General features: G+C 39.9%; 3 protein-coding genes across 4 annotated transcripts in view; 2 read left to right on the plus strand and 1 right to left on the minus strand.

The window, feature by feature from the left end:
- Positions 1-4,018: 4,018 nt before the first annotated feature.
- Positions 4,019-12,946, minus strand: taf9 (TAF9 RNA polymerase II, TATA box binding protein (TBP)-associated factor). The gene is made up of 7 exons (NM_001304108.1): positions 12,885-12,946; positions 12,252-12,333; positions 10,060-10,196; positions 9,828-9,962; positions 9,647-9,728; positions 9,358-9,468; positions 4,019-4,367 (listed from the first exon to the last, which is right to left on the minus strand). Exons 1-7 carry the CDS (start codon positions 12,918-12,920, stop codon positions 4,210-4,212), a joined length of 741 nt encoding a protein of 246 aa, NP_001291037.1. The 5' UTR covers positions 12,921-12,946; the 3' UTR covers positions 4,019-4,209.
- A 1,598-nt stretch (positions 12,947-14,544) lies between these two features.
- On the plus strand, positions 14,545-20,930 carry ap4m1 (adaptor related protein complex 4 subunit mu 1). Its single transcript, XM_010893488.5, has 16 exons — positions 14,545-15,027; positions 15,349-15,413; positions 15,769-15,854; positions 15,942-16,048; positions 16,262-16,358; positions 17,795-17,905; positions 18,012-18,092; positions 18,201-18,263; positions 18,361-18,427; positions 18,737-18,790; positions 19,147-19,253; positions 19,340-19,431; positions 19,626-19,670; positions 19,824-19,874; positions 19,996-20,113; positions 20,579-20,930. Exons 2-16 carry the CDS (start codon positions 15,356-15,358, stop codon positions 20,768-20,770), a joined length of 1,329 nt encoding a protein of 442 aa, XP_010891790.1. The 5' UTR covers positions 14,545-15,027; positions 15,349-15,355; the 3' UTR covers positions 20,771-20,930.
- A 304-nt stretch (positions 20,931-21,234) lies between these two features.
- LOC105023937 (arrestin red cell) overlaps positions 21,235-23,443 on the plus strand; it is a 38,918-nt gene continuing 36,709 nt past the window's right edge. Inside the window, exon 1 of one of the 2 annotated variants that reach the window (XM_010893490.4) lies at positions 21,235-21,417. In XM_010893490.4, coding sequence (XP_010891792.1) covers positions 21,395-21,417 — 23 coding nt within the window. In that variant the 5' untranslated portion in view covers positions 21,235-21,394. The remainder of the gene's footprint in view (positions 21,418-23,443) is intronic. The other variant, XM_010893489.5, reaches the window with a different exon arrangement.

Raw genomic sequence — 23,443 nt, forward strand, 5'->3', positions numbered from 1 at the left:
GACTCAAAAGAAGTCAAAGAGCATCCAACAATTACTCTGAAGGAGCCACAGAGATCAGTGGCTGGCAGAGAGGTACTACTGCACCGGTCATTCATTTCATGCTTCTGTACTGGAAGGTGGACAAAACAAGAAAATTGACAAGGTCATTAATAAAATTGACTGTATTGTTTCCCATCTTAAAATGGGACTCCTTAATGTTAGATTCCTTGCTTCAAAGGCAAATGCAGTAAATTAATTAATCACTTATTATAAACTGGATGTTATTGGCCTGTGTGAAACATGGCTAAAGCCGGATGAATTCACTGCCCTAAATGAGACCTCTCCTCCTAGCTACACTAGTGATCATATCCCCTGCGCATCCCGAAAAGGGGAGGGGGGGTGTTGCTAATATTTATGACACAAAATATAATTTTACACTTCAACTGGTTTTTATTCTTTTGAAGTTTTACTAATGAAACCTTACTAGGCTGATAGATCGTTTTTCATAGCTACTATTTACAGGCCCCCTGGACCATACACAATGTTCCTCACTGAGTTTCTGGAATTCTTGTCTAACCTTGTAGTCATGGCAGATACTACTCACATTTTTGGTGATTTCAATATTCATATGGAAAAGTCAAATGACCCTCTTAAAAAAGCCTTTTGAAGTCATAATTGACTCAGTGGGTTTTGTCTAACATGTCTCAGGTCCAACGTACTGTCTCCAGAAAAAAGTGACACTCCACCAAGTTGGAAGTATTTAGACTAGCCTGGATAGACAGTACACTACAATACTGAAAAGCACTCTCATCTGCTCGATCAACTTATTTCTCCAACCTAATTGAGGTGAACAAAAACAATCCAGAATTTTTCTTTGATACAGTTGCAAAGTTGACAAAAAAGCAATGCTCAACAAGTGAAGTGGGTCTTCACTTCAGCAGTAATGAATACATTCACTTTGATGAAAAGATCATCACAATTAGAAAATGAATAACTGATTTTCCTTAAATAGGTATAGTCCTCAAAATCCCAGTTGTCCTGAGAATACCCAGAACTTCTCAGACATGGTGTCAATAGGGACACTTCGCCCCCCCCAAAAAAAGTCAAATATTGGGACAATCTCTTGATCCTGCATCACTCGACACGTTCACTAAATTAGTAATGAATTCTAAATCCACAAATTGTCAGCTAGACTCGATCCCAACAAAACTACTTAAGGAGCTACTTTCTGTGCTAGGTCAGCCAATGGTGAACGTAATTAATTGCTCCCAATCCTCCGGATGTATACAAAACTCACTAGACATAGCGGAAATGAAGCCTTTTCTGACAAAATCTAATCTGGATCCAGATATAATAAACAATTATGGTCTAATATTCAACCTCCCGTTCCTCTCAAAAAGTAAAAATGTAAAGTAGTGAGTGTACAGCTTGTATAACAGTTTAAATTAGATCCCCTCAAAATAACTCAACACACAGCCATTAATGTCTAAACCGCTGGCAACAAAAGTGAGTACACCCCTAAGTGAAAATGTCCAAATTGGGCCCAATTAGCCATTTCCCCTCCCCGGTAATCATGTGATTTGTTAGTGTTACAAGGTTTCAGGTGGGAATGGGGAGCAGGTGTGTTAAATTTGGTGTCATCGCTCTCACACTCCCTCATACTGGTCACTGGAAGTTCTACATGGCACCTCATGGCAAAGAACTCTCTGAGGATCTGAAAAAAAGAATTGTTGCTCTACATAAATATGGCCTAGGCTATAAGAAGATTGCCAAGACCCTGAAACTGAGCTGCGGCACGGTGGCCAAGACCATACAGCAGTTTAACAGGACAGGTTCCACTCAGAACAGGCCTCGACCAAAGAAGTTGAGTGCACATGCTCAGCGTCATATCCAGAGGTGGAATTAGAAGTATGAAAGCTGCCAGCATTGCTGCAGAGGTTGAAGGGGTGGGGGGTCAGCCTGTCAGTGCTCAGACCATACGCCGCACACTGCATCAAATTGGTCTGCATGGCTGTCTTCCCAGAAGGAAGCCTCTTCTAAATATGATGCACAAGAAAGCCCGCAAACAGTTTGCTGAAGACAAGCAGACTAAGGACATGGATTACTGGAACCATGAATGCCAACATGTACTGTGACATACTGAAGCAGAGCATGATCCCCTCCCTTCGGAGACTGGGTCGCAGGGCAGTATTCCAACATGATAACGACCCCAAACACACCTCCAAGACGACCACTGCTTTGCTAAAGAAGCTGAGGGTAAAGGTGATGGACTGGCCAAGCATGTCTCCAGACCTAAACCTTATTGAGCATCTGTGGGGCATCCTCAAATGCAAATGGAAGGAACACAAGGTCTCTAACATCTACCAGCTCCGTGATGTTGTCATGGAGGAGTGGAAGATGAATCCACTGGCAACCTGTGAAGCTCTGGTGAACTCCATGCCCAAGAGGGTTTTAAGGCAGTGCTGGAAAATAATGGTGGCCACACAAAATATCACTCACTACCTTACACGTGAAAAGAAATTATCAAATTTTTGCAAAAATGTGAGGGCTGTACTCAATTCTGTGTGATACTGTAAATAAAAATGATTTGAATGCCCAAGTGGTTGGGATCTAGCCTGAATTACCCCAAAACCATGCATGGATGCAAACTTTGAAAATCCACCAGAAATAGTCACAATATAACCGTAAGCAATTTTATTTTAGGCTTACTATAACATAGCTTCTGAAGGTTGTGGCCAGTTTTTGTCAATTCCTGATCAAATCCAAATGCATATCTTGACTACAGAGATGCTCAAACACTGGGCCCCTGGGTCAAAGTCTGCGTCTTTAACCACCATGCTATTTAACATGGGGTAGTCAGTAAGTCAGTCACTCACTCAGTAAGAGACATTCGCTGTTCTTGACCAGCTCCGCTTATGCTGTCCGGCAAAAAGGTGTTACTCAGAAAGTACCATCTGAGAGCAGGACAGTGACCCAATTGTGGGCAAAAATGTTATGCTCAATTGAGACCAAGATAGGGCCTTTGTGCCAAAACGTTAACTGCTATGTGTGGTGCACACCTAATAATACCCATGGCTTGAGACACACAAAAATGTAAGGAAACTGAGCATCTCATGATAGAAAGTCAATTGAAAGACCCAAAAAGCTGTCTGCATCTAATGAACAGTACCTAAAGGTAGAAGCATTGCTAGGATCACAATACATTCAGGGCTTAGTCCCGAGTATAGATGAATAGATCAGGGGCTCTTTTTTATTTATTTGTTGGTCTATTTGAGATCCGGGCAGCAGTAACTTCCTTGAGAGATCCAGAGAAGTGCTTTCTAAACATCTGTCAGTCCTCTGGCACCTACAGCTAATACGGTGCCTTTAGAAATGTTTTAGTCCCCTTCACTTCCTCTACATTTTGTTGTAATGGACAGAATTTAGAATTTATTACATGCTTCTGCATCAATTTACACAAAACACCCTGTAGTGGCAAAGCTAAACTACATTTTTAGAACTTTTGGACAGTTTATTGAAAATAAAAGAAAAAATATTTAGTATTCAGACCCTTTCTTCAGTTCTTTGCAGAAGGGCCTTCAGCAGCTATCACAACTTCTAGTCTTCTTTGGTATGCCTCTACTAGCTTTGCACACCTTTGGGTGTTTTTTCTTATTCTTCCTTGTAGATTCATTATAGCTGTCAGATTGGATTGGGATTGTAGATGAACTGCGTTCTTCAGGTCCATTGTTCAGTGGGTTTCAAGTCTGGGGTTTGCCACTTGCAGTGGTTCCCTACCATTTTCAGTTTCTGTACCACCAACAGAATTTTGCTAGGTTATGAGTAACTCTGAAGTACCCCCTCATGTTACTTTTAATAGTAAGCCTATGGTGTCATGAGTGTACCCCCAGTATGCCCAAACATAAGTACAGAAATCCCATTCTATTCATTAATATAATTCTTGCTTTGTTCATTTGACATTTCCTAATATGCCCAGTGTTGTTCTATAAAATACATTTTATAGATTAGACATGTTTTAAAGGGTTTCTTCACTTCTTTTGTCACAAATATCTTTTATTTTGTATATACAAAAATTATTGGCAAACAGATATGACACACTAGTTACTCATTTCCACAAGGTGATGGGGAAGTATTGGCTAGCTGGCTAACCTCAAAACTAATTATATATTTACAGCACACTCTTGATTTCACCTAGCGAGCTCCTGCTCCTTTATGAAATAATCTATGAGGTCATAATGCATCATAGTCGTCATCGTCTTCGTGCTTCCTCTTCAATGAGTCATTGGCCAGGTTCTGTGACACCATGTTGGTGGTGATGAGAATGTTCTTGGAGCCGATCAGGGAGGGGTTGATGTGGACGTTTTGAACTGTTGGGGTGGATGGTGTGGCTGTTGGAAAAACAGGATTTATCATTTTTTATAAAATCATGTTTTACTAATTGAGGAGACAATCCACACAAACTACAGCACTGAAGCTTCTGAGAACTGAATAACTATAACTGTGTAAATACATTTCTTAAATCCAATAAAAATAAATACAGTAAACACCTGTACTATAACAGTGAATTATGCTTGTCTGCCTTTCATTATTTCTAGCTGGTTTGTAAATACATGCGCATGTCCCATGTGGCCAATAGAACACAATTCTTAATTGATTATTAAATGCTGAACCATCACATCTGTGGCAGTTAGTGACATTTTAATTTATGCAGAACTCAAAAGAAAAAGTATCTTGCAGATTCCACAGGCTATGGCGCAAAACAGGCAGTGTCATGTTTTTTTTTTAACCAATCTGACATGTTCTTTGAGGTATAGGGCTACTGATATTAGAACACCACTGTAATCAATAGAATAAACAAGTCATACCAATGTTTACCTGTGTGTTAACTTTCAAATACATTTGTATTCCTAAATGTAGGCATTTTAAAAAACACAACTTTTCATTTGAATATTTATGAAGAAATAAGAATTCTCATGTACCGTCTTTCTTAAGGAAATCTGTGATCTGTGCCCTGAATCCGTGATTAAAATGTCCAAGCTGACCCTCAACATGGTAAGCTAATCATCCCTATTTTCCAATTGGCTTCATTCCCCTGTAACTATTCGCCTATGTTTTGCTGTTAACTAAAATATATTCTCTATGAATTAAATAAGGGTAATTCAATAAGTGTACAATAAGGTTTAATAAATTAAATGTACAATATGGAGCAGAGGAGGTACATCATATTTGAGCGGAGCATCACAGTCCTGTGTGTAACAGTTTATTCAGGGTATGTGAAAATACTGTAGTTGTGAAACAAACAGTACAGCCATTTTAATTTCACTAAACTAATAAAAAGCTTTATACTTATGCCAGAATTCTTTCTGGAAATGCATTAACCGAAAGCTATGGTGTTGGCCTAAAATCGGTGGACTACCTATAAAAAGGGCTTCCAACAGGGTTCACAGTTTATGGATGTAAACACCCCCAGATAAAAGCTGACAGCCTGCACAACCTATTCATTATAGTTTCATCTCAAACCCAATGTGCTGGATTAAAAAGCCAAAACAGAACTTGTGTCACGGTCCAAATACTTTGATTGCACTGTGAGCAATATCTGGTACACAAATGAGGTCAAAGGGATAATGTATAAACAAAGCATGTCATTGCAGGCCTTCATAATGAGCAGCTAAACTGATGTCATCCTAGCCACGGGAAAGCATTATTATAGATTATACAGATTTTGGGGATGTTGGTTACACCTGCCTTAGTTCAAATATGAATTGCCTTTTAAATGAGGTAGTTCTAGAGGATAATGTTGCCATAGAGGATTACCTGGTTATAAAGTAAGCCACATGTGACCTTTAACCAAGAGTTTGAACTCAACAGTTGATAAATGTTACCTCAACAACTCCTCTCTCGCAACAACCTTCATCACAAATAGGGATGCGCTGATATAACGGCATCGGACTATTATATGTAAAAGAAAAATTGCCAACCATTTCCTACAAATTGTGCTTTTGTCTGAATCAGCTCCAAGTAAATGGTATTATATTTTGGTTGAGTCGTGTGTCCCCCTGTGGTCTATTACCTTATTCACTAGATTTATCTAGTCATTATAACGCATTAACAGAAATCATTTTTATTTTATCATCATATTTCACTTTTGATTCATTGGGCTTATTTTTGTGAGTTACAAAACAATGGTATCTGCCGATTATGTTGTGATTATTGGCCAACAATATGTTCTAATCTGTGAATCTCTAATCTCAAACACACCAAGCCAGAGTTGCTCTTCCTCCTGGGGAAAGCCTGTCTACCTCTCCATCACTGTGCGCCCCTCTCAGAGAACAAAGTACCTCAGCGTGATCATAGACAAAACGGTTACTTGCTGCTGCAGGTTTATCTTCTACAACATTTGTTGTGTACAACCCCACCTCACAGAGGAAGCAGGCCAGATACTAACCCAGCAATATTTTTTGGGCCTCAGATTTGAGATCAAACCTTTTTTTAATTCCCCAGTTGTGCACCCTTCTCCAGATACAGCGTTCATTGAACAAGTAATAGCATCCCATGCCACCTTTTGTCACTTTATATCCATTACTGACACTACTGAATATGAGCGCTTGTTTGCTCTTCACTTGCATCAGTACCTCCACTTCAGAAATACTGAAGTTTTTTTTTTTATGTTTGATGTCCAGTGCTCTACCGTCTTTAGATTTTAGTTTGGGCATTTTGTTTTTCCTTTTATACATAAATGACATTGATGCAATAACTATCAATATAAGTGACAATAAATTACTTTTTCATCAAGTGAAAAGATAAGAGAATCCTGGAAACCCGCACTCTTTTACTGCGCAAGAGTTGTAGTCTATATTATCTCAAAAAGCATGCACAGATGCATTCTTCAAAAATCCACCAGAAATAGTAGATCATCCGGGGACTTTTGGCATACTATTTTCAGCATACTCTGATTTGGGACATACTAATCTGGCATACTATACAGTATGCAATTTGAGATTCAGCCTCAGCCACTGTGTGTGATTTCTGTGTGCGCACAGCCCTACAGTCTCACACCCCTTTATGGGGATTGGTGAGGCGTTTACTTATGCTAATTAGGAACAACTGGCAGGCACTTTCAATTTACAAGGACAAGGGATTAATCATCATAAGAACAAAGGTGCAAACAATTGAGGTTGAAGAACACATTGTGAATCTGAACTTTTCTTAGGACCTTCCTAAATTTAAGGGGGAAAAAAACAATGGAAAATATTAAAGAATGAGGCCCAGTGTTAGTAGAGCTTCCTGCTTGGCGCAATTCACAGAGGTCAACCACAACATATAGTTTCATGTCAGCCCGCTCCACTGCTTATTCCACTGGCTTCAGGTTTAAGCGCACATCCACTAACTGGTGTCTGCCTACAGAGTGACAACAGCAAGTGCCCCTCCCTACCTTCAGGTAATACTGAAACCATACATCCCTACCTTCAGGTAATACTGAAACCATACATCCCTACCTTCAGGTAATACTGAAACCATACATCCCTACCTTCAGGTAATACTGAAACCATACATCCCTACCTTCAGGTAATACTGAAACCATACATCCCTACCTTCAGGTAATACTGAAACCATACATCCCTACCTTCAGGTAATACTGAAACCATACATCCCTACCTTCAGGTAATACTGAAACCATACATCCCTACCTTCAGGTAATACTGAAACCATACATCCCTACCTTCAGGTAATACTGAAACCATACATCCCTACCTTCAGGTAATACTGAAACCATACATCCCTACCTTCAGGTAATACTGAAACCATACATCCCTACCTTCAGGTAATACTGAAACCATACATCCCTACCTTCAGGTAATACTGAAACCATACATCCCTACCTTCAGGTAATACTGAAACCATACATCCCTACCTTCAGGTAATACTGAAACCATACATCCCTACCTTCAGGTAATACTGAAACCATACATCCCTACCTTCAGGTAATACTGAAACCATACATCCCTACCTTCAGGTAATACTGAAACCATACATCCCTACCTTCAGGTAATACTGAAACCATACATCCCTACCTTCAGGTAATACTGAAACCATACATCCCTACCTTCAGGTAATACTGAAACCATACATCCCTACCTTCAGGTAATACTGAAACCATACATCCCTACCTTCAGGTAATACTGAAACCATACATCCCTACCTTCAGGTAATACTGAAACCATACATCCCTACCTTCAGGTAATACTGAAACCATACATCCCTACCTTCAGGTAATACTGAAACCATACATCCCTACCTTCAGGTAATACTGAAACCATACATCCCTACCTTCAGGTAATACTGAAACCATACATCCCTACCTTCAGGTAATACTGAAACCATACATCCCTACCTTCAGGTAATACTGAAACCATACATCCCTACCTTCAGGTAATACTGAAACCATACATCCCTACCTTCAGGTAATACTGAAACCATACATCCCTACCTTCAGGTAATACTGAAACCATACATCCCTACCTTCAGGTAATACTGAAACCATACATCCCTACCTTCAGGTAATACTGAAACCATACATCCCTACCTTCAGGTAATACTGAAACCATACATCCCCACCTTCAGGTAATACTGAAACCATACATCCCCACCTTCAGGTAATACTGAAACCATACATCCCCACCTTCAGGTAATACTGAAACCATACATCCCCACCTTCAGGTAATACTGAAACCATACATCCCCACCTTCAGGTAATACTGAAACCATACATCCCCACCTTCAGGTAATACTGAAACCATACATCCCTACCTTCAGGTAATACTGAAACCATACATCCCTACCTTCAGGTAATACTGAAACCATACATCCCTACCTTCAGGTAATACTGAAACCATACATCCCTACCTTCAGGTAATACTGAAACCATACATCCCTACCTTCAGGTAATACTGAAACCATACATCCCTACCTTCAGGTAATACTGAAACCATACATCCCTACCTTCAGGTAATACTGAAACCATACATCCCTACCTTCAGGTAATACTGAAACCATACATCCCTACCTTCAGGTAATACTGAAACCATACATCCCTACCTTCAGGTAATACTGAAACCATACATCCCTACCTTCAGGTAATACTGAAACCATACATCCCTACCCAAGCTCGTCATTCTGCCTGCTCTAATCTCTCCGTGTCCCACCACCCAGTCAAAGCTTTTCGCTGTCCTTATACCCCAGTTGTGGAACCCGTCTCCCCTAAATGTAGACCGCACTGGATCAGAGCATCTGTTGAATTATTAAAATGTAAATCTACAAATGCAAATCCTTTTTGTTGTCTGAATCGATTTGGCAGTGTGAAAATATAGCAAGCCTTACAGGACTTGGAAGCTGCAGTCTGCGAGGATGGGATCTGAACAGTGAAGCGCTGCCCCGACAGCGACACCGGCGTTCCCACTTTGGTCGTGACTGACTGCATTGAGGGAGTGCCTGGAAACATGCAGGAAGAAAGGAGTCCATGTTTTTCTAATGCAGCAAATATGGTAGCAACAGCATCGGACACCAGGAAACAAATACACATACCAATGCCATGTTTGACGTTAAAGCACTGTTTTGGAAAAACAAACTCTACAAACAAAAACATAGATTGCTGTGAAGGGTTAGTCACCAAGGGTAGGTGTGCTGGGCCTGCTGGAAACAGCCCCTACACTGAGACGAGGCACTGTAATTCTACCCGCAGATGAAGAAACCTGCACAGAAGAGGCACAGCCAGAATGATTCACACAAGGGAACAAGGAAAATGTATTGCAAATTCTTCAAAATCAGAAAAGCAAAACACACAGGGTCACCTTTTTCTGTATAGACTTGAGTCTGTAGTTAGGAGCGGTCAGACAGTATCGGTCTGGGGGCAGGCGGGGCCCAGTGTATGGCTTAATCAAGGGCAGAGGGGTCTGGTTCTTCTGCCTAGCTACCTCCAGAAGGAACTACACAAAGACAAAGGTTGTGAGAAAGCCTGGATAATTTACAACCGTAGGTAAATATGTAATAATATCTGTCTTGGCAATTGCAATTCATTCTTACATCTCTTGGTGGTGGGGAGGTGAAGGACTGGTCCATTCGACACTGAATCGCCAGCCTTATGTCATCTGCATCCACATTGTTCTTTTTGGCATGCGTTGCATAGATTTTGGCATCCTCAATAATTGTTGTAACATATCCTGTAAAACCAAATGACATTCATTGTCTCGTTAAATGTGTTTCTTGTGAATGCCAACATGTTATTGCACACAGACCATATCTAACCATGCTGCAACTTTCCACTATTAAAACACTCTTGTGCCCTAGAGCAAGGCACTTAAAAGGGATAATTCATCCTAGAGTCATATTTGGGTGACATAACGCTTACCTTCAGTTGTTCTTGAATGCGCATGGAGTCATTTTTCGCAACAAACCATTATTCAACTCAGCCCCCGTTTGGAATTAGAATTGCCCAAATTCATGAACTGTGCATCCCAAGCAACCAAATCTGCAGTGGAAACCTTTTCTTCACCCAAATGTGAATCTAGGACAAACTACTCCTTTAACCCTAACTGGTCCTGTAAGTCACAGGATAAGGTTGTCTGCCACATGTAAAAATTTAAATCACACCAATGGAATCGCAAGGAGATGCTGGTATTATGGACTGTCTCTCTGACTGACTTGCTGTTAGGGCTGCACAATATATCATTTCAGCATCGACATTGCGATGCACGCATCCGCAATAGTCACATCGCAGAACGTGCGATTTAGTAAGGTAAACATATCAGTCTACAATAAATATATATATAATTTTTTTCTTTTTCTAATGGAAAACCAGCATTATATCGGTCTGATATAACGTAATTTACTCCGATTTATGGGTTATTGGATACACAGTTAATTATAATAATTATTTTAAACATGGAGTTCGTTGCTGCAAGTGGTTGACATGCAGGTTCTGCTTGCGCATGACTAAATGATGAGCGAGGAACAGGCACAACAGGCCGAAATTGAGAATTTGGTTGCAAAAAGAAATGCATCGTAAATTATTTGGAAATATTTCAGCTATAGACAGGATGATGTTGACCAAAAACAGGTACTTTGTCGAGAGTGCCTTGCAATTTTTGCCACAACACGACCAATTTGTTTGATCATTTAAGGCGGCACCACAAATCTTCGTATGATGAGTGCAAAGCATCTAAATGCCGTCCAAAGCAAAAACACTATACAAGAAAGGTTCCAAATGGCAGAGAAAAATCACAGATTCAATAACATTTCACGTCGCCAAAGACATGGTACCAATCAACACGGTTACCAAAGAGGGTTTTAAAAACATGATCCGTTTGCTTGACAAGCGGTATGTAATGCCATCACAACTATTTTTCTCAAGTTGCCATCCCAGAGCTGTATGAGAAATGCAAGGCACAAGTTGAAAAAGAGCTGTCACAAGTGGAATATTATACAGCAACAACGGACTTGTGGTCCAGCCAGACAACGGAGCCCTACATAAGTCTGACCGTACACTTTATAATGAGGACTTCCACCTGAAAAGTTACTGTTTGCAAACTGCATTTTTCCCCTGAGGATCATACAAGTGAGAACATCGAAACCGGGATGAGAGAAGCTTAAGCTGATTGGGAAAGTCGTATAGTCTGTATTACAACAGACAATGCCGTGAACATGATGAAGGCTGCACCTGAACAAGTGGACCAGATTGGAGTGCTTTGGCCACAGACTGCATCTTGCAGTTGGTAAGTTATGCCCAATTGCGCGTTCTACTTTAGTACTGTTGCTATACTATTACTGTTACATGTTATTACCTAGCAACTTTTTTGAAAATATAAAATTTTTCATAGGTTTCATACATTTTAATTGTAGAGGATGGGGCTGAGGAAGAAAAGGATACAGACTGTCAGGTTGATAGCCAAAGCTCTTTCTGAAGACTTCCTCTGTTTTTTCATATCGCAATGTCAGTTATTTCCAATATCGTGCAACCCCACTTGCTGTCAGTTGATACTTGAACACAAATTATTCAAGCCTTTACCTTACACATAGTAGCATGTACATTTGCTAAAATCATGTTTTAATACCATGTAAAATACATACGAATAGCAGCATTTCCTAATATCAATTAAAAGTGACAAAATGAAGGCCAAGTTATACTTTGGCAACCGTGTAAATAACTTTATTCCACCAAGATCTACATATGATAAAGAGTTGAGGAACATACTTATTAACCAGTGAGAGTTACTTACTGTAAGTAAATTCCAGCATTTGATTAATCACTCTTGGCTCATACTCAGTTATTCCCATGTCTTTGAGGATTTGGATCATAACCTTAAAAATAAATAATTAGACAACATAAGAAAACACAACATTTTATTATATGCCTGAATACATGCACAAATATGGGGTAGAGTAAAAAATGTTAGGGGAGCGTTTGTAGCGTCATCACCAGTACTACTAGCTTGTTGGCTTAAAACAACAACAACACTAGTAGTAGTCAGCTGCTGACGTTAGCTTATCTTGCTAACTAACAGGCTAACTAGTTCATCTACCGTCTCGATTAGAACAAATTCATGATGCAAAAAACAAATAACTTTTGAAAAAGATTGAGTTGTATAGCTGGCTCTATAAATATAAACGAAACACCTATATTCTTGAAGTGCTAACGTTTGCTGACAAAGTTATTTACCGTAGCTTAGTTAGCCTAGCCAGCTAGCTACGTTGGCTACTAAACATTAGCGAACTTAGAGAATCCCACAAATGATCTACACAGAAACTTCCATTTAGCCATCACAATAGACTGCTACTTGTTAACACTTTAAATGAACGAGAATATGAAATTCCACACATGTTTAACTTGGACTATTGTTAGCTTCTCTTACCTGTGCATCTTTAGGAACAGTTTTCGGAGAAGCCATTTTCACGTTTTCTCCTTTCCCCGCGTACAAACTACCGCCCGGTGGTGATGCCGTACTATAACAGATACGGTATAGAAAAGAAGGTAGGAATCTTAACTGTAATTGAATGGGGGGTCGCATGAAGCTCACGCTGTGCCCAATGTCGACCAATTGCGTTCATGTTTTCATGCTGCGTCACGCAGTTGCTAAGCTAATCGTCACGAACTCCCCCATAGAAAACTGAAACGTTTTTATTTGTACGTAATATCACGTTTTAAACCATATTTGATAGACATAGACAAAAGTACTACATTTTAAATACCCATTCACGCCTCAAACAAGTGCATTTATTACCGAAAATCCACCGCGACGCCGTATTCCAGAATTGGTTCCAATCTCCTCAAAAGTATCTCTGACAGTATAAAGCTACAATGTGCTTTTGTTCCTTACGGTTCACATTGTTAATTACACAGTCCTAGATATAAATTATAACTGCATTTTAGTCATTTAGTAGACTTTTGGTGTTATCTGGGGACTTTTGTGAATTAATTATACACACTGAAGATACTATTTCCAAGAATCTGATCAAATATATTGCTAGCTGACGAAAAATAGTAGCCTTGGAAAAATACTAAAAAGGCCAAATCATTCTGATCTCATTACGATTGTTTTCAAAACATTACATTTCCAGCTGTCAGTAAGTGGAGACTTATTCTGATTTGCAATGTTGATTTCAGTACTATATAAACACTGTGGCTTCTGGAAGTAGCCTATATAGGAAACAACTTGATGGACCACGTCTATATTGAAATATCAATTCGACATTGTGTTAAAAATAATGCCCTTTGTGTGTAATTATGAAATCAAGCTAGATGCTTATGCTGTGTGTAGGCAGAGCCGGTCAGAGCATGTACTATCTACAAACATTCTGCAAGAAGCACTAACGATGACGACATAATCGTATTGTAATGAGTAAACCTTCTGAATAAAAGCGCAAATATCAATATATTACATAGTGTACAATTCGTTCTAAAGATGGCAAAGATATGACATTTTAAACATGTTTTCTAAAGAATGCAAAGAGCAAATAATAGATGGAAATTATTTAAACCACAATAATAAAACATAAAATGTGCAAGACTCTATACCTGAATTTGGCCTATGCAAATTACCTTATAAAAAAAGAACTACACGTTGTACCTCGGAATATGGTATTCGAGAATTACTCACTAGGGTATAAAAAAAACAATTTACAGTGTCAATTCATGGGAGAAAATACTGGCAGCATAACAGGAAAATATAGCTGGCAGCACTTTCTTACCCACCTCCTCAATTGGCTCCAGTGCAAGACCATACCTGAACTTGGCTTATGCAAAGTTCTTGAATTCCATGTTCTGTGGCACAACATATATTTGTTTCTAATCATTATGCTTTTACTTATAACTTGCTTTGGAACAGAATTCACAATTCTTTTACCGAATTATGCACATTGCAATGTATTGCAATGATGGCTTTTATTTAGAAAAATAAATCTGAGTTAGCGCTGCCAGCATAATATCCTGCTGCTAGGAAAACGGAAATATACAATCTTTTACCCACACAACCTGCTCCGTCGCTGCTAAAATGACAAATGTGAAATTACAAATAGTGTCCAGTAGAAGTCAGTGTTTGAAAGCACATTGACATCGGATAACTTTGGAGTAATCAACGTTTTCGAAATCATTCATCACGTGCTATTGTCACTTTAAAACCGCGCAATCCGTAGTGGAATCCGTAGTGCTTTGGGGAGTCGGTGCTCCACAACACTAGTTGTCAAAGACTAGCTAAACTGGTGGTCTCCCTGCACCAGAGAAGTCACGTTGTGTGCCAGTTGTGCACGGTCGTGCCGCGCTGTGCACCTTTTTGTTTTATTAAAACAGTCTATAGGTGGCGCTGTAAAACTTGAGGCTGATTTAGCTGCGAGTTCTACCATCATCAAATAAAAAATGGACGCGTAAACAAACCGAAACAAACTACAGTTAACTAATATTGCTTAGCTATTTACCTACAATACATGACGTTGATATATGTAGGTATCTTCTTGAAGTACAATTGTCGGTCCTGAGGTATGCTTGAAGAATCAACATAGGTAATGTTCCATTACTGAGCAAGACTTACATGTTAATAAGAAAGCAAAGCCAAAGCAGGGCAAGTTCATACAATCATGGCATTTTACGGTAATTGACAGTTAACATTAGCTAGCATACTGTAGGTGATAAAACATTGGGTTGGAGTCACATCCTAGTAACTAGCTATATTACTCGTTGGCTAGTGGCATTGTTCACGAAATCCCAATCCCAATAATACTAATCACAACGCCTACAATAGGATGTTTGTTTTTTAAGTTATTAGATTTAGTTGAACCTGAAATTTCATCCTGCCTTGATACCTTTTTGTTATTGTGCTCTAGTAAGAAGATGATATCCCAGGTGTTCATCTTGTCCTCGAAAGGAGATCACCTTATCTACAAAGACTGTATCCTACTTCTATTCCATGATGTAATGCGAACCGTAAACATCTGAATTGTTGTAACTACCTAGAAGACAAGACTTATATTGGTATATTGCCAATCTCCCATGGCTATATGGGCTGTTCTTATTGGACATAACCTCACAAAACCCAAATATTTCTTAATTGCTGGTACAAACCAGTTACCAAACACAACTAGAACATACTGTTGTTTTCAGTCAGTCAGCATTCATTATTACTGTAATGTAAATGTCTAGTTGAGGAGAAAAAAGCGAAATCTCTTCAATTTCTCCCAAAATATTGTCAAAGACAGTGATGAGTGTAAGTAATGTAATGATTGCCCTTAAGCCTGAGTTGTCAGTCCGTGGTGAAGCTGGATGCGATGCTGTCAACAAATTCTATGAGATGGTCACTACATTGACTGGTGACCAGCCTCCAGTGGTCATGGTAAGTTTGGCAAATACACATGCTGGGTCTACTAGGGTATAATTAGTTACAAACAGTAATGTGATTTCCCTATATGGTGGTCCGCAGAAACACAAGGAGCTGCATTATGTTCACATCCGACAAGGAGGGCTGTATTGGGTTGCAACAACAAAAGCTGATTCCTCTCCCTTCACTATCATAGAGTTCCTAAATAGGTAATTATGTCTGTACTTCATGCATTCTACAAGTAGCTTTGTGTTTGTGATTCATATGTAATTTATTACATTTATAGCGCATCAGTAATTTAGCACATCAGTCATTTAGCGCATCAGTGGCTCCACAACAATGTGCTACTATTTGGCCTCCACAGTTGTCCAGTGCATGTGCTGTACAGTGTGTGGATGTTTTGATGGCTATGTGTGTTACAGGTTAACAGCTCTGATTAAGGATTACTGTGGCTGTCTGTCAGAGAAGTCTGTCCGGATGAACTTTGCTCTCATATATGAGGTGTTGGATGAAGTGGTGGTGAGTATCCTGTCTCTTATTTCTATTACTTGGCCCTTTTTAAGTCTTAGGTCCTGGGCCTGGTTTCCCAATGTAGGCATACAGGTGTTTTGGGCAAAGAACCTTTCCATCAACAACCAAAGATATAATGTGAATTTCCCAAAACCCCACACACAGAGGATGTTTGCCAAATACAACCCGTTCCCAAAAAAGTTGGGATGCTTTGTAAAATGTAAATAAAAACACAATGCAATGATGTGCAAATAATTTCATCTGTATATTTAATTGAAAATAGTACAAAGACAGCATATCAAATGTTGAACAAGAGAAATTGTAGTTTTTGGCCCATTTTGAATTAGATGCCAGCTACAAGTTTCAAAAAGGTTGTTACTGTAAAGTTATTACTGTGCGGCATCTTCTCTTTATTTTACCACAATATATGCATTTGGGAACTGAGGAGACCATGTGAAATGTTTTTCCATTCTTGCTTGATATAGGATTTCAGCTGCATAACAGTTCAGGGTCTCCTTTGTCGTGTTTTTCATTTAATAATGTGCCAAATGTTTTCAATGGGGGACAGGTCTGGACTACATACAGGCCAGTTTAGCACATGGACTCTTACTAAGGAGCCATGTTGTTGCAATACGTGCAGAATGTGGTTTGGCATTGTCATGCTGAAATAAGCAAGGCCTTCCCTGAAAAAGATGTTGTCTGGATGACAACATATGTTGCTCCAAAACCTGTATATATTGTTCAGCATTAATGGTTCCTTCACAGATGTGCAAGTCACCCATGCCATGTGCACTAATGCTCCCCCATACCATCACCGATTTTGGCTTTTGCTCTGTGCACTGATAACAAGCTAGATGGTCCCTTTCATTTTTAGCCCTTTTTAGAGGACACGATGTCCATGGTTCCCAAAAATAATTTCTTGTTTTGATTTGTCAGACCACAGGACAGTTTTCCGCTTCACCACAGTCCATCTTAAATTAGCTCTGGCCCAGAGAATGCGGAAGCGATTCTGGATTTTGTTTATTTATGTTTTCTTCTTTGCATGGTAGAGTTTTAACTTGCATTTGTGGATGCAGCAACAAACTGTGTTCACAGACAGTGGTTTTCTGAAGTGTTCCTGAGACCATGCAGTGATTTCCACTACAGAAATGTGTCCAGCACTAAATTCAAACCCTACTGTAATATTATAATTATTGCAAAATACTGACTATGGATCAGCTTCTAAATATAGGATCACCTATGGCTGTAAATATTGAGGTGGCTTTATTATAATGGTTATTGCTTACAATAATGAGGATAATCAGAATACTAGTAAAGATTTGGCTCATTGTTCACTTACACATCATTATCTGTGCCTGGGTTATCTGTGCTTCTCTCCACTCCACCTTATCCCCATTCTCAATGCTCTGTATCATCCCCACATTCTGTAACTTCATCCCCATCAGGACTTTGGATACATCCAGACAACCTCCACTGACATCCTGAAGAACTTCATCCAGACTGAGGCAGTCAGCGCCAAGCCCCTCAGCCTGTTTGACCTCAGTAACGTGGGTCTGGTAAGACACCTCTGCATCGGCACACACTGATATTTGGTTGTGCCGTGATTTCCAGATTTTCAACCTAACAAGGACATTTTCAGCTGTACTTGGTTCTTTTATTCAGTTTGGAGCAGACACCCAGCAAAATAAAGTGGCCCCCAGTGTAGCTGCCACACGGCCCATCATGTCCAGCAGAGGAGAACAGGTATGGAACGCACCTACTGCTGGGTTTATTGGCTAACCCTGAGTACTAGTGTGTTGATCAGTGATGGTTTATCTATTAATCAACTTGTCTTTTCAATTTGGTCTTCAGGGAGGTAAAAATGAGATATTTGTGGATGTGATTGAAAGGATATCTGTTGTCATTGGTGCCAACGTGAGTATTACATTAAACATCATTATGTTTTCATATTTCTGAATGGGTATACAGTATAACAGTGTTATAAATGATATATTGTCTTACTGCTCTTCAGGGAGTCCTGATGAAGGCAGACATTGAGGGAGAGATCAGAGTGAAGTGTTACATGCCAAGCTGCTCCGGTGAGCTTTCTTGTTTCAAGTTTGCCGTTTTACGCTTGCCTCAAGAGAAGGCGGAGTAAATAAGCCCTAAAAGGTTGCAATTCCTTCATGCTTGACCGTTTTTATATTTACACATTCTCCTCACCTCGGTGTCGATTGGTCCAATGGTCTAAGCTGCTGCCTCTGGAACACATGTATGCTGCAATGTGGGTTTGAGACAGGCCCACTGCTCTTTTCCACACTATCCAGTCAAATAAAGAATAAAAAAGTGATTTTTATTTTATATTTCATTGTCTCCCTTGTCTCCTCTGCGCCCTACCCTTTTCGTAGAGATGAGGATTGGACTGAATGAAGAGTTCAGCATTGGAAAGTCCCAGCTGAGAGGTCTGCTGTGCACCCCTTGAAAATACTACATGCTTCACTGGCTAGATCAGTCAATAGTATTCTTTCAGTTTAATCACTGGCTGAATGTATGGTGACCTGATTACTACACTACTGGATGAGAATGATGCTGTGGGATTGAAATGTATTATTCTCTGCCATAGCATTTCTTGATATAATGGATGACATAAAACATCTTAAATTGTACTCTTCTCTGTGTTGTGGAAGAGTAGTCATTGGTGTGAATACCCATAGAGATTAAAATGTGTGCACATTCTTGTTTTAAATCTGTCATTGATATCCAAGCATAACATAAAAGTATCGTTCCCCTTCCCCCACTCTCTCCTTTCATCTCTCAGGCTATGGGGCAGCTGTTCGTGTGGATGAGTGCAGCTTTCACCAGGCAGTCCGGCTGGATGAGTTTGACACCTACAGAATCCTGAAATTGTGTCCCAGCCAAGGAGAGGTGGTCATGGAATTTATTTAAACACACCTTTGCGTAAACAAATATGTTCTCTCGTTGTTTCTCACAAATACTTGTTTTGTCCTTAGCAAACAGTGATGCAGTACCAGTTGTGTGATGACCTGCCCACAGCTCCTCCATTCCGTCTGTTCTCTTCTATTGAGAGGGACACTGGTGGCAGGTACAGAACGCCTCATCATTCAGAACACTGTTCATTCTTTCTGTAGAAAACCCTTTATCAAAACATCTTGATATGTCTTAAACACAGATGCTACCTCATCTTGCTCATGATGATCATTTTAACTTTCACATTTCACTTTAGTGTTCTGGAATTACGTCTTAACGACTAACCACAAACTTGCGCTTTCTTTCTAGGTTGTTGATATACCTGAAGCTCCGATGTGACCTGCCCCCAAAGAGGTCAGTTCTCCATTGCTCCATGCTGATTTGCTAACATACATTTTCTACATTTTAACAATATATAGTTTGTTAGACAGTCTGATTGTCCTTGCCATTTCTAACTGGGCTGTAACATAGGTACCTTTCTGTCACTGAATATCGTTTCTCTTACAGCGCTGCCATTAATGTTAGTATAACAATACCGATACCCAAGGGATCACTAAGGTGAGAACCCCCTTTCTTTTTCTCACTTTCTCTTTATCTTTCTCTTTGTCTCGTACCATGTGTACCCATTAGTAAATAATAACCCCGCTCTCCCTCTCTTCTCATACTCTTTGTTCTCCAGTCTCTCTCAGGAGTTGAGCAGCCCTGACCAGAGTGCTGAGCTGCAGCCACAAAACAAGGCTGTCCACTGGGAGATCCCTCGTTTCCCTGGGGGTGCCCAGCTCTCTGCCCTGTTCAAGGTGACTTAACATAATCAGTAAAACAATCTGGAAGAATCACTTCACTTCAGTTTTTTGTTGTCAGATTATAGATAACATTATTAGGTGTATATAAGGTTCTAAAATCCATGAGATTGCTTGAAACAATATTGAATAACTTCTCAACCTACTTACCTGGTTAAGCTCTCTCAAATCCCCTGCTTTCCACATGCGCTAGTATTTAACTTTTGTGTTTCGTCAGTCTGTTTAAGAAAGCTGTAAAAAATATTTTGGGGATATCTTAAAGATTATTTTTATAGTGATTACAATGGCACAATAGTTCACTACACTACATAGCATTTTGTAAAATATTTTGGTTTTGTATTGTGGATATGTTTATTTTAGTAGCAGAAATCCTGTTCTTCAAGCTAGATTATATGTTCCTAATAGTAGTTTTTTAATTATTGACCAACATGCTGACCATTTCCACTCTATCTTTACATTCAGCTCGAGGTCCCTGGTCTTAGTTCAGCCTCGCTACAGGAAGTAGGATCCATCAGTCTGAGCTTTGAGCTGCCGAAGTACACCTGCACAGGACTGCAAATTAGATTCCTCCGCCTGTCCCCTATACAGCCTGGAGCATCACAACGCTGGGTGCGCTATGTGACCCATTCAGACTCTTATACAATCCGTATCTAATACGGACAAAAACACATTGATCACTCAGACTGGTTCCTGTCAATGTGGATCCTGATCGTGACTGCTTGAAAAGGTTAAGGGACATTATGAAATGTTTATTTATTTATATAGTAACGCAATAAAACAAATGCGTCTGCTACTAATAAAAAAACTACCTCTGTGTTTTCAGAATGGTAATTGTTATGTCACATGGGAAATCATGTAGGACAATATATAAATATGTGTAGAAACATTATGCATTAATTAGTTTCTTTAATGTATGTCACATACATTGCGATTATCTGGAAAAATGCACACATTTGGTGTAATCAATGTATCTTTTGCCTTTGGTCTTCTGTACAACTTTTACACTGGAATTCTATCAGCAATGTTGCATCCTCAAAAGCACCCAAACTTTTAGGCGTAGCGCCTTCTGATTGTGCGTAGCTATTGCGCAATGCTATATGTCTCCAAAGCTTATCTTCATCAGCGCTGTACGATGAGTTCCTGTTTTTGCGGAAGCAAAAAGGCACGGAAGCCAGCGCCAGCGAACAAATTATCTTGCGAGGGTGGAGTAAAACACAGCATAAAATAAACAGAAAAACAGCGCTTTATCTGTTACCACCCATCTAGCCTGCCGGGGAGATGGGGGACAAGGCGGGTACTAGGTAAGGATGCATTCCCACAATGTCGTATTTTCTGATTCCCTGTTTTGTAGCTAGCTAACTAATGTAGCAAGCTATGTTGTTTGTATGTGGTGTGAAGCTGATGGCACCACTGGCTACGTTGCTAGGGTCTTTATTAGCATCAATCGAGACCACCCCCCTACGTTGGCTAAGTACCGAGATAAGAAGATAAGTTAAATAGTACATTTTCTGAGGTGCTTGTATGCCACAACGTCTACACTCGTAGGATTTCAATGGCCTGATTCATTAAATCAGTTGGTTCATATAGGTTAGGACTAGGTAGCTAGGAGGTAACGTTTAGCAGAAGCAGCTAACATTAACTATCGGTGTATCTGACTAGTAATTATTCGGGCGGGAGATGCTTCGCTTTTCATCTGAATATTCCTATCGTACATATGATTTTACGGTGATGGCATTTCTAGTTTAACTCACCAACGTTAGTTCCACTTAGAGTAGTTTAAACAAGCATGGTTAAGCCAACAGTTAGCTGCAGGGTGGGGTTAAATACTGTGATGATGATATGATGATGGCCACCGTGGTGGTGGGTAAGGTACTCGTATCGATGCTTTCTACAGCTAGTACTGGCCAACTAAAATAATTACAGTGAACAAATAGGCTATCTACGTTATTGATGTGCTGTTTGGAATTCTGGTTAAATTAGTCACTACATATTACATTTATGGACTTTTAACACAAGTGATAAGTTGACTGATAATAATCAGTTTGGCCCTGGGTGATGTAATTTGACCTGTGTTTTAATAGTACACAGTATTATTTCATGCATGCAGGCCTAGATATACATGTTCATGCAAACGAAATGTAAACCTACTTCAAAAGTGTGTCCAGATAATGTACCAAATACACACACCAACTGCTTAAAAATGTCAGCTGCTTGATAACACAAAACATTCAGATATGGTCAAAAGATTTAGTTGTTGTGGCATGAAACTTTAGAATCTGAACAACGAATGATTTAAATGGCTTTGACCGTTGTATGACATCCAGTAAGCTGCAGTTCTGTGGGCGAAACACGTGGTTAATGTGAGAGGTCAGAGGACAATGGCACGACTTATTCAAGCTGACAAAGGCCACAGACTCGAATAACCTTTCTAAAACAATGGTGAGCAGAAGGGCATCTCTGAACAAAGCTTTGAATCTTGAAGTGTAAGTAGGTTAAGGTGTATCTAATGAAGTGGCCGATGAGTGTACTTGTGATTACTGTTTATTGTTGGGCATGCTGATGTGAAATCACTGCTACGTGCTTTGCTACCGATTGGCTTTCCGTGGGCAGTCTAATCATTCAATGAAGAGGCTGATTCCTGCCTGGGGTACAGCGAATGTTGCTCATCATTTAAATCCCCCTTGAGGTGTAAGGGGATAGGATTCTATACAGGCTGTGCAGTCAATGGTGCTTGAACACATGAAGGCCACTCAGCTGGCCAAACTCTTAACAACCTGGCTATCAACTAAGATGCCAAGAGAAAGAAGCAGCGGCATCAATAACCTTCAAAGTCTCATCTATCCCTTCACTATAGGGAGTTATGTGTCTGACGCTAGCTAACCACCATACATTTAAAAAAGCTGCTAGCTTAACAGCCTCACATCATTTTATTTCCAGGACTAGGCAGTTTTTGAAGGTTTTCCTGTGAGGTCCAAATCAATGCTTAATTTTCAATGAAAGAAAACTGGGTCAGCAGTGAGTTTGTCTTAAGGTCAGCCCTGTGTTTGAGGGGTCGGAAATTTGGCTGTTATGGGCAGGCACGAAATTTAGCACTGGCCCGTGAATGAAGAAACTGCAGGCCTCTAGGCCAAGGACATCCAATCATGTGCCGAGAATGTAAGACACCTTACCTTGGGCTTGTGCCGTGGACACATCCACCATAGTAACTACTACACAAACTGCCTCAAAATTATATACTAAGTCAACTTTACTACCATATGCTGCTAATGAGCTTATATTCCCCAACGCTGGTAGGATAGAGTAAAGCATCCAGCTTCCTCTCCTAGT

The sequence above is a fragment of the Esox lucius genome, chromosome 7 (genome assembly GCF_011004845.1).
Source record: "Esox lucius isolate fEsoLuc1 chromosome 7, fEsoLuc1.pri, whole genome shotgun sequence".
In the NCBI taxonomy this organism is placed as follows: Eukaryota; Metazoa; Chordata; class Actinopteri; order Esociformes; family Esocidae; genus Esox; species Esox lucius.